This window comes from Capsicum annuum, chromosome 6 (genome assembly GCF_002878395.1).
Source record: "Capsicum annuum cultivar UCD-10X-F1 chromosome 6, UCD10Xv1.1, whole genome shotgun sequence".
NCBI lineage: Eukaryota > Viridiplantae > Streptophyta > Magnoliopsida > Solanales > Solanaceae > Capsicum > Capsicum annuum.
In genome coordinates, this window is record NC_061116.1 from 12,847,404 (window position 1) to 12,859,973 (window position 12,570).

At 29.9% G+C, this 12,570-nt stretch overlaps 1 protein-coding gene across 1 annotated transcript; it reads left to right on the top strand.

Annotated features, from left to right (window-relative positions):
* Window positions 1-7,265: 7,265 nt before the first annotated feature.
* On the top strand, window positions 7,266-9,272 carry LOC107875120 (exocyst complex component EXO70H1). The gene has a single exon (XM_016721741.2). It carries the CDS (start codon window positions 7,301-7,303, stop codon window positions 9,170-9,172), a length of 1,872 nt encoding a protein of 623 aa, XP_016577227.1. The 5' UTR covers window positions 7,266-7,300; the 3' UTR covers window positions 9,173-9,272.
* The last annotated feature ends 3,298 nt before the right edge of the window (window positions 9,273-12,570 follow it).

The window sequence follows — 12,570 nt, forward strand, 5'->3', positions numbered from 1 at the left end:
GATGTGAATAAGGAAAAAATAATAATATTATTATTGAGACTTTGAATAACATCTAATACAAAAAAATTAATCATAAAAATAATTAGTGTCATATTTTATCTTGACAAAATACAAATACATATTATGTTCATGAAAGAAAAAATTAAATCCTAACTTAATCAATATTCTGACAGAGACTAGATTTCAATGTATTGTTGGGGTAAATAATAAATTATGTAGATATAAAGTTCGGCCACTATGCATTACCAATTTATAGATAACAATTCCTTAACCTCCTCTTTGGTGTTATTTCCTACGCACACTCATTGGATCCTTGTGAAATTTATTAAAAATCTATGAAAGAATCTCTATCCATCTCTATGTGCTCAGTGGCTGCTGAGTCTATAATCATACAAGAGTGAATTTAGTTTAAAAAAAGCAGAACAAGAAATATGTAGATCATTATGTAAATTATTAATAAGGTCTTGTACAGTTTTAGGCACAAGAAAATCATGAGCAAAGTATCCCTTATTCTTACAGTTGTAGAACTTGAACTTAGCCATGTTCAATTTTTTCTTTTTCTTTGGAGCATAAATATTTTTCCTCCTTGTTGATTATTCTTAATCTTATTTGAGACATTTCTTTTTTTCTTCTTTTGAGAAAATTCATTATGCTTGTATTTGTTAACATGTACATATTTTGGATCTGAACTAGTTATATATGCATTTGTAGAGACATTGTCTACTCCAAGGCGCTTTTTATTGAGTTCCAAATGGCGCTTAGAATCTTTCATAGTTTTGATGCAACATTTTGGGTTGAATGTATTTTCATATTTTTTTCATCTTTGAGGTAGGGATCAAATCACAGCTTGAATTGTTTCTCCTTTGTAAACACTTGACCGATTTCTTTCAGTCCATTTATCATATTTGACAAATGGCGTAGATGCTTACTCATAGTATGATCAGGCCATTTCTTATAAGTATCAAACTTAATAGTAAGAGCCCTTAACTTGACAACTGACGTATGACCAAATTTTTCTTTTAATGCAAATCACATGTCCTTAGCAACATCATACTTCCAAAATTCTCTCATGATATCATTATTCATGCTGCTCAGCAACATTATGTGAGTAAGAGAATTCTTCCTTTTTCAAACTTGATATGCCTCAAGATCTTTTACATGTTGGGGGGTATCACCATTTTCAAAATGTGTCATAGACACGTTAAGAGCTTCAAGAGCCTCTTGCTCTTTCACGATATATTGATTTTCATGCTCCAACTTTTATAATTATCACCGTTAAGCTTATCACCATTACTAAACTAGACAATAATGTTCTTTGCAGCAGTTGGCATACTGCTTTACACAATTATAAAGTATAGTGACACAACTATGTACATTATTTTAGCCTAAATTCATATACATAATAATTCTTAAAATAATTAATTATATCAATATTGATTTCTCATCAAGTTCAAATTCAAAAGTTCACTAATTTCTCAATCATCATCTCATAAATCTAACAAAATCAATCATCTAAGAAACACTGATCTTAAATCAAATAAATTTAACACTAAACAACCATAAATTCTAAAACAATATCACAAATTTGCCTATGATTAAAAACTTAACTAGTTCACACAAAAGAGAATACACCAAAAATATTCTTGAAATGCCTCAAAAAAAAATTTCCAGCAATCACATTATAATGCAAAACAGTATGCATATGTGACCAAAGAAAATGATCGAAGTTATCATTCTTGTTAAAACATATTCTTGTTTCCCAACTATGTCAATATTCTTACTTTCCGATTTTTTAAACAATCTAAAAAATATTAATTATAAAAAAAGAACTGAAATAGAAACAAAAAAGTATTCATTCTCATACTTTCACAAATTTTTACAGAGAAAAAATTGATAATAAAGATTTAAATCTCTTATTAAAAGAGATGTTTGTCAAATATTATAAACCAGAAACCATTATGAATAATATCCAGTTAGATATAATAGGATTCAAACCAACCAAAAAAAAATTATTGTAATTTTATAGACACTGTGTTGGTTTTTCTGTCCCTAGTTATTCCATGGGTTGTCATGTCAAAATATAAAAAATGCACACAAAAATAGTACACAAAAATTTCTTCCGATACAAACTTCTCGTAGCAGTCAAAAACGCAGATTAATAAAAAAACAGAATACAAAACTTATATAACTAGTATTTTCACAAATAAAAATAATATTAGATAAAATAAAATATCTTGACTCTCATGCCAATGAAAAATCTAATCAAACACACAGCATGCAGAATTATTGAGTTTGTTTGTTTAGTCTAACAGTATAATCACACAGATATATAGACATGAACTACATAAAATAGCCACAATCTATAATCGTGTACCTATTATAGAATTTCGTTATAGATTTCAAAAAGAATCTTTGAAAACCTTCACAAGAACTAGAGAGAAAAGTAGAAAATTTTTCGTGCGTTTATTTTTCTAGAGAGAGAGAAAAGGCTGTTGTTTCTCTTTAGAAGAAACTTCTTTTATAAACCTAAAGGGACATAACTTTTCAAATAGTTGTGTCTCTGCATTTTTTATTAATAAATTAATTTTAATATATCTAATAATTAAGTATATATACAATTCTCTATACATGGATCTAGGTTGACCCACATGGGTGACATGATTCAATTTTCTTCAATTGCTTATGAGAACAAAGCTTCATATGTTGATTTAAAATAATATATATTTTATATAAAAGTACTAGTATGCAACAAATTAATAAATTATAATTGATTTCCCTCAAAATTGAATTAGGATTAGGAATCATATATTTTTCATCTAATAATTTTGATGTACAGTATATGATTAATGGATTGATGCGAATTCTCTAAATTAAATTGAGATGTATGTTAGTTTTCCTAACATAAAAGGGAGATAATAAGCAGCTAAGAAATATGTTGTGAATTATTATTAATATATGATATGATAATCATTCAAAAGATAATTCAAGTTCAAATGCTGGGAGTATTTGTTGACCTAAAAATTGATAGTATATTTAGCTGTAAATGCTTCAATTGGATGTCCCTGAATGACAAAGTCTATTACATGTATAAAGCATGATAGATCAATCAGTTCTAAAAGAATAATTTTTGAAAAAGAAAAAGGAGCAAATGATCATAATAAGGAGACAATGTACTATCGAAAAGCCTACGACATAATACTTCATGAAACCTTATAAAAGGTTTAGGTATCTAAAAATAATAAAGTGATGAGATCTCAAAATGTTATGTCACGTTGTGAATCGATACAAAATGATATATCATCGATGATATCTTTGATACAATATAGCGCAATATTATAAAATTATGAGGATATAGATTTTACATTTATTTAAGCATTGTGACGTAGAAATATTTATCAAGTGACATAAAAGGATGCATCTTGGTAAGCATAAAACTTAGCTGATTTGCAGTCCAAACTCTAGAAGATGTCATACATGAAATATTGAATATTGTCACTTGACAAAATCTATATGAAAATTTTTGAAAGATCCAAATATCTGAAACATATAAAAGTTTCTGAAAAACTTATTTATAATCCGTATGATAGATAAATAGATGATTTGAATATTATTGGAACTTTTGAAGAATTTTCAAAAGCAATAGATTAATTGCCGAAATAAGAAGGCATAACATATAAACATGCCCTTTAACTTGACCTCAAATCACATCTATGACCTCCAACTTTGGGTGTGCACAAGCATGCACTTAAACTTGTATAAAGTTGAACAAGTGGACATACATGTCCTATATGACATAATACACATAGGACTCCATATAGGACAAGAATTGTCTACGTAGTATGTCGTCACATAAGATATATGTATCTACTTGTTTAATTTTATACAAGTTTAAGTGTCTACTTGTGCACACCCAAAGTTGGAGGTCATAGCTGGGATTTGAGAACAAGTTAAAGGGCATGTTTATGTATTGTGCCAAATAAGAAACATGCACAATTGGATTGTATCCTAAAGTACTATATCTTGTGCAATTGATGCATGTATACATCTTGCTATAACTATGAGCATGATATAGTTTTACTTCTATATGAACATAGTGAAATAAGATTGCTTGCATATTGCAAATGAAAGCCCTTTTCATGGAGGGTTATTGTCATACCATGTTTACATGACATTCATGTTATGCTTAGATGATAGCTATTCATAAAGCAAATCGAGAATGTATATGGTTGAGATCAACAATATATCTTATTTGAGAAAACTATAATTTAAAATGTGACAAAGTATCCATGATTTTACATGAAGATAATGCATCATGCATAGCACAACTCAAGGGAGGATTCATAAAAGGAGATAGAATGAATCACATTTCTCCAAAAGCTTTTCTACACATATAAGCTCAAAAAGAATGGTGATATAAACATGCAATAAATTCATTCGAGTGATAATATGAATGATTATTCACTAAGTCTCTACAGACTACAACTTCGAGAAGAAGGTGCATAAGATTGAAATACGACGATTCAAAATTATAAATTGATGTTCTCATCAGGGGGAACTTATACTCGTTGTACTCTTTATTTCTTTTAAAATTTTGTTCCACTGGATTTTCCTTGAAAGATTTTTAATGAGGCAACCGAGATGTGTATTATTAGAGATGTGTACTTTTTTTCTTCACCAAACCTTTTTCCACAGGATTTTTTCTAATAAAGTTTTAACGAGGCATACTATCTATCAATTAGACATTCAAGGGGAGTGTTATAAATGTATTTACATTATAGTGAATATCTATCAAACTATACTGAATATCTATCAAAATATATTAAGTGTCTATCAAGATTTAGTGAATATCCATCAAGATAAAAGATTGAGAAATTAAAAAGAATTTTTCTATAAATAGAGGGGTCCTATTCATTGTAAATCATCCCTCATTTTTCATGTCTTCTCTCTATTTATTAATTCTTACTCTTGCTATATTAGTTATAACTTTACCATTTTTAACAGCTTGATTCCGCGTTAATATTGATAACATCATGACTCTTTGACGTTAGTTACCTAACCTCCATACTATGAGTAGTGTATTGAAATCTCATATAAGGACAAATTTTGCCTTTGAAGAGCATACACGTCAATTGCATTATCACCCTCAATTTGATTAAGTACTTCTTTGATAAGTTAAGAAGCTTTGTAACTATTGTAATCTTCTTAAAAGACAGCAATTAGGCCGGCCATCAACAACCATTAATCTCCTAGCCCAAAGAAAATGACACAATAAGAATAATAGCATACTCTAGTCTCATAGTTGAAGCTTGTAGAGGTAAAATATACATAAACTTTATATGTATCTTTGTAGAGTAGAACAGTTGTTTTCAATAAATTTTCGGTTCAAAGAAAATGTTTTTCGAAACATTTTGATGGGTTTGAAAGAATGAAATGCTATAATGATAATATTAAAGAAATAAAAATACTCATAATAAAAATAGTAAAGAGTAGTCAAAATAGAAGAGATAATAGTAATAATAGAATCAAAAATAAAATAATGCTAGTAAAATGTCCCATATATATATATATATCTTCACACATTCAGACTTTGAAGTAAGAGAGTTAAATTATATTTTTCATTCAATCATTGATTCCTTAATTTGTTTTTAAACTGAAGCAAAAATTACAAAATTCGGAGCTTACACACAAGTTTCATAAATCACAATTTTTTATAGTTAATATTATATGTTAAAAGTTAATTAAAGTCATTTTCTCATACAGGAAAAATTCCATTATAAAAAGAATGGCGAGGCTCAGTTTACGCGGATCAAACCATTCAATTTTCGCTCTTATTTCTGTTATTTTCAAAAAATAACATATTTAAAGAGTATCAAATTTACATTAAATTATAAATTTTTTATAATAATGTCAGGTTTTTTTTTGGTTAAGGTTTGATGATAATATCTACTCTCTTTGTTAGTTTATGTTACATAATTTTTCTTTTGTTAGTCCACTTAAAAAGAAACAACACATTTTACCTTAAACATCATTTTATCATAAGCAGAACTGTTATGACATGGAGTATTTAATATTAATTATGAGTTTCCAAGAACTTTTATATCTTAAATTTCATATTCTGTCAAATTATGTTACATTAATTGTAACAAATACTCCTTGGGTTTCAATTTATGGAGCAATTTTTAAATTTTAAGAGTCAAACAAGCTCTTTAATTTACTGAATTTTTTCATATGGCTTTTAAATATTTTGAATCATTAATTATTGTAGCTTATATGTTTTACTTACGTAGTTTTCAAACATGTAAATTTTATTTTTGAAAACCTAAAAATTTTGCGCTCGACTTCATGATAAAAATTTTAAAAATTAACTTTCAAAATAGAAATTATACCACATTAATTAAGACAAAATATATTCCTTAAAATTGGAGAGAGTTAATTTTCTAAGCTGCTTATAATTTTTTTTATCAAAGTTCTATATCTTTTCATGAGAGATCTTTACTTTTATACATAAAGAATTTAAAAAGATCATTTTCTTTTATTTATTTATATTAGCGATCAAGAGGTTTTAATCCCTCCTAAAAACTTGTAGGCATTGAAAGATTTACTCCGTATCTAATGATTTAATAACATTACTATATAAAATGTAACACAGAGATGAGATAATTATACTTACCAGTTACTGCAAAAACTTTTTTATTGGAATGTGTTAATATAGTTAACCGCAAAATTTATATTAGTCGGACGTATACATTGTGATGGCAAATATAAATATTCTTTTCATATCAATTTAGAATTATTTCTGCATTGGTCAATTTTTTAAAAAATGATATTTTTAAATATTTCATACTAATAATTTAATTTTTCTTTCGGAACCTCAGGAAAATCAGTTTGTTGAAACTTTTTGATCGGATTCGTATCGAGTAAAACAATATGCCATAACTTGCAAATCATATATGAGATATACCATACTAGGCAAGTTTAATGCGGCAAGCTCGACTAAGAAGATGTTAACAGGTGGTACCGATCTCACTAGGCAAGTTTGATACGTTGAGAACTCAACTGAGAAGGCGCCTTATAGAATATCATCTTTTACTAGAATTTAGTATCTATCTTACTAAATTTTACCGTAACAAAAAAATATCTCCGACTTAATTTAGATTATAAATTTTGAAATCACATTTATTTAGATTACAGGGACCGCGTTATATTTGCATATCGGATTCTCAGTCAACCTTTATAGTTGCCCCCTATTATATATATCCATATTTACCCCCTCAAACTATTCCATTACTATTTCCCTCAAATGAGGACTCTCTTTTTCTCATCATCAAAATCATCTTCTTCACATGATTATTCATCATCTCCATCATCCATCATCTCTAGTACTCACACTTTTTGTGAATCTTTAATTGAGGAAACAATACAAAATTCTCAATCAATTATCACAAAATGGGACCTTGATCCATCCTCAGCCTCCGCCTCTTACAACAGAGTTGCTAATCTGTTTCGTGATCATCCTGAAGAAGCCAAACGCCTTCTTAAAGCTGTTAAAGACTTACAACACGCGATGCAATTCGTTATCAAAGATAGTTCAAACTCTAAAGTCCTGGTTCGAGCTCATGATCTCATGCAAATTGCCATGAAGAGACTTCAGAAAGAATTCTACACTATTTTATCAGGGAGTAGCTACTTTCTTGATCATGAAACTGTGTCGTCATCAAGGCATTCAAGATCATCAATTGAAAACGAAGTTTTGGGATTTGTCATGGCTGATTTGAAATCCATTGCTGACTGTATGATTAATGCTGGTTATGGAAAAGAATGCGTAAAAATTTACAAACTTAATCGAAAATCAGTCATCGATGAGACTTTATATAACTTGGGAATAGGAAAATTGAGCAGTTCGCAGGTTCAGAAAATGGATTGGGAGTTACTAGAGATAAAAATCACCAATTGGTTGAGCTCCGTGAAAGTTGCTATTAATGCTTTGTTCTGTGGAGAAAAGATTCTCTGCGATTACGTGTTCTCTTCCTCTGACAACATCAGAGAATCGTGTTTCTCGGAGATTGCTAAAGATGGTGCTTTGTCTCTGTTCTTGTTTCCGGAAATGATGATGAAATACAAGAAGAAGTTGTTGTCACTGGAGAAAATGTTTAGAATTTTAGATCTTTATGATGCTGTTTACGAGGTCTGGATTGAACTGGAACTGATGTTCAGTTCTGATTTGATACCGGTAGTCGAAGCTAAAGCAATGTCATTACTGGGTAAGCTTGGTGATGCTGTAAGAGCTATGTTGTTGGAGTTTGAAACAGCCATTCAGAAAGATTCATCCAAGGTGGTGCAGGGTGGGGGAATTCACCCGTTAACTCGGTACGTAATGAATTACCTTGTTTTCCTTGGTGATTATAGTGGGGCGATGTGTGGTATAATCGTCGATTACTCCCCAGTGTCATTACAAATGATACCAGAGTCTTGCTGCTTGAGTCCAACATCGGGGGATGGGAACTCTTCCCCATCCCCTGCTATTGTAGTACGGCTCGCGTGGCTCGTTCTGGTCCTTCTATGTAAACTTGATGGTAAAACACAACTATACAAGGACGTGGAGTTGTCTTATTTGTTCTTGGCGAACAACTTAAACTACGTTGTTTCGAAAGTTAGGGAATCGAACTTGAAGCTCATACTTGGATCTGAATGGATTTCGAAGCATGAAATGAAGGTGAAGGAGTACATGTCAAAGTACGAAAGGATAGGGTGGAGCAAAGTTTTTACCGCTGCATCAATACCTGAGAATCTTACCAGTGAAATTTCATTGACTGAAGTGAAGGAATGCTTTAATAAATTTAACTCGAGTTTTGAGGATGTATGTCGAACACAAAATTCATGGGTCATACCTGACTCGAAACTTCGTGACCAAGTCAAACTATCATTGGCTAGTAAGATTGTTCCTATGTATCAAGTGTTCTACGAGATGTATCGTGGAGAATTAGCGCGGACTGGCACAGAAATGGAATCAATTGTTCGATATGCCCCTGATGATTTACAAAATTACTTATCGGATTTATTTTACAGTGTTAGTGTTTCGGATGGTAGTATGAGATGGAGTGGATCATATTTAACGTCAACATCATCGTCCTTATCAAAAGGTGACACAAAAGAGAAGAGTTTGTGTAGATAAAATGAAAAATGATTTGTTAATTTTGTATGTATTGTGCAGAGAAATGTTATACTGAATGGTACTGACTAAGTAAACTAAATATACATCACTTTGTCTTATAGATTTGGGTGTTTTTATTTGTTTTATTGAATACTCTCTACGTCCCATTTTACCCGTTCCAAATTTTCTAATCTGGTGTCCTATTTTATTTGTTCTTTTTTACTTATCAAGACAAGACAATTTTTTTTTTCCATATTTTATACTTTACATTAATTATTTTTTCTTTAAATTAAGATGTAAACATCATTTAATAAGGTACTATAATAAACTAGCCATGTTATTTATTATTTTTCTTAGTAGTTGTATCATCCCAATTTGGGATGAATAAAATGGGATGGAGGGAATGAAATGGGATGGAGGGAGTATTAGTTTAGTTAGGACCGATGGTTGCCAATGGATGAGTAGAGTAGTTGACTTATTCCACTGAAAATTGAGGTCATCAATTCCAAACACACCATTTGTTAAAACAAGACTTGTTCTTTTCGAGGAGCAAAAAATGAACGTTGGGAGTTGTCTCCAAAGTTTGGCATGTTTTCGTCCTGTCCCAATAATACTTCCGGCGTCCATCTTTACTTGTTTATTATATCTCTAATTTCTAATGTCGTGCTGATCCTCCTCTGTAACTTGATGGTAAAGCACAACTATACAAGGATGTGGCGTTGTCTTATTTGTTTCTGGCAAACAACTTAACCTAATTTCAAAGCACGAAATGAAGGTGAAAGAGTACATGTCAAAATACGAGAGGAGGGGCCGGAGCAAAGTCTTTCCTATTACATCAATACCTGAGAATTTTACAAGTGAAATTTCATCGACTGATCAAGTGAAGGAATACTTTAACAAATTCAATTTCAGTTTTGAGGAAGTTCATGGGTCATAGACCATGTCTAAATATCATTAGCTAGTAAAATTGTTCCGATGTATCAAGTATTTTACAAGATGTATTGTGGAGAATTAGTGAGGAATGGCACAGAAATGGAGTCAATTGTCCGATTTGCCCCCAATGATTTACAAAATTACTTATCGGATTTATTTTATGGTGTTAGTGTTACTGTTTCGGATGATAGTATGAGATGGAGTGGATCATATTCGCCATCCGTGTCAACGTCAACATCATCGTTCTCATCAAAGATGACACAAAAGAGAAGAGTTTGTGCAGATAAAATAAAAAATGATTTGTTAATTTTGTATGTGTTGTGCAGAGAAACGTTATACTGAATGTTACTGACTAATTAAACTAAATATACATCACTTTGTCTTATAGATTTGGGTGTTTTCATTTGTTGTATCGAGTATTACTCCATTATTTTAGTTAGGACCGAAGAGCGATGATTGGTAATGAATGCGTAGAGTAGTTGACTAAATCCAATGAAAATTGAGGTCATCAATTCCAATTTCCAAACATACAATTAATGGAAAGTTTGAACGGCTCCATGTAATAAAACAGGACTTGTTCATTTCGATGGGCAAAAAATGAAAGTTGGGAATTGTGTCCCGAGTTTGGCATGTTTTCGTCATAAATTGAGAGCTGAAAGGGACAGTTTTTAAAGTTTAGGAGTTAAAATGGATAATTTTTTAAGTTTATGAGTTATAACATGGACAATTCTTTTTTTATGTAACAAAATGGTCACTCTGTTTCTGTTTTGTTACATAAAAAAAAAAAAGTTCGTTTTGACTCCTAAGTTCGAAAAATTGTCTCTTTCAACTCCAGATTCTTTTAATCGTATGTCTTTACTCATTCATTATATTAAAAAATAGATGTTCAATAATACATTTTCAGTTTGAAAAATTAATAGATAATTTATTATTTTGTATCCATTTCATCGTTGTTATTAAATACTATCCATTACCAGATATATTTTTCAAAATGTAAATTTATTATATGTAAATAATAAAATATTAAATTTATTCCTATTATTTATTATTTCTTAAATTGTATATCAAATCAGTAACGAACAAATAAAGATACACGAGAAATAACCTGACGTCACTATGGTCTTATGAAATATGGACCTCATTATGTTAATGATTAAATTTACATTTGCCTTGTATTGATAAAGCACGATTCAATTTGGTAGATCTTTACAAATTGAAGTTCAGTTTAATTTTTTTTTATTTTTTAGAAGAGACCTTTTTTTTCTCGCGGAAAAGGGTTAAATATATTCCTACGAGAGTTTAGATAATAAACATACTTCTCGTTATTTTTTTAGACCAAATATATATTTCCCGTTATATTTTAGATCAAATGCAGTACTTCAATTATATTTTTATGTTGATTTATCCTTGTTATTAATAGTCAGACATATGGCGGGTTCATAAATAAATAATTCATTCTTAATTTTTTTTGGTTTCCCATTCGGTGTTTGGTGATCGTATTGGAGCCTCGAATAATCCGAATCGCGCGTTGCAGGGTCCATTAAGGTGACAGTGCTCCCAACAGAGTTATCTCCATACCCAAGATCGAACCCTCGACCTCTATTCATTCTCAATTTTAAATAGTATCAAAATCATTTTCCCTCCCCAACTTTATCTTAAAAATCAAACTCTCCCCTCAACTTTGAACAATAATCATACTCCCATTTATCCTAATTGACTTTTTAAAATTTCTATTTTACCCTTTATCATCAATTTTTTTTATTCTTTTTTGTAACTTCTTTGAATCATCATATTTTCATTTTAAAAAAAATTCATATAGCAAATTTTTCATAAAAATATAAACATTATTCATATAACAAAACTTTCATAAAAACATAAATATTATCTTCTAAAAAAAAAAGCAAAAACTATATAAGCTAATGATGATCTTTATGAAGTAAATTATCATAATAAGAAAATTAGTTTTATTCATAATAATCAAAACTATAATATTTATTTTAACAAGTGAAAATAATAAGTACTATTAATTTTATAAACATATTTCAATGCAGAAAATATAAACAATAAATGAAAGAGATAAGCTTCTAGTACCACCCCGAACTATGGTCAAAGTTGTTACGACACACTCCAATTTCACAGGGGTCCTATTATCCCCTGAACTCAAATTTAGCGTATTTTTATCATTTTTTGTGCTAATGTGGCACCTTTATTACATAAAATGGAGTCTATATCAAAGGTGTCACGCCGTCTAAAACGATTGACAAAAGGTATCACGTTAGCTAAAAAAATTGACAAAAATACGCTAAAATTTAGTTTATGGGGTAATAGGACCCCGTGAAGTTGACGTGTGTCGTAGAAAATTTGGTCATAATTCGGGGATACTATATGTTTTTCTAGAATAAAAATAAGGTCAAATTTTAAAGATTATATTTATTTATATAAATTATAAAATATGTAATACTCTATTAATGACAATCACAACTTAT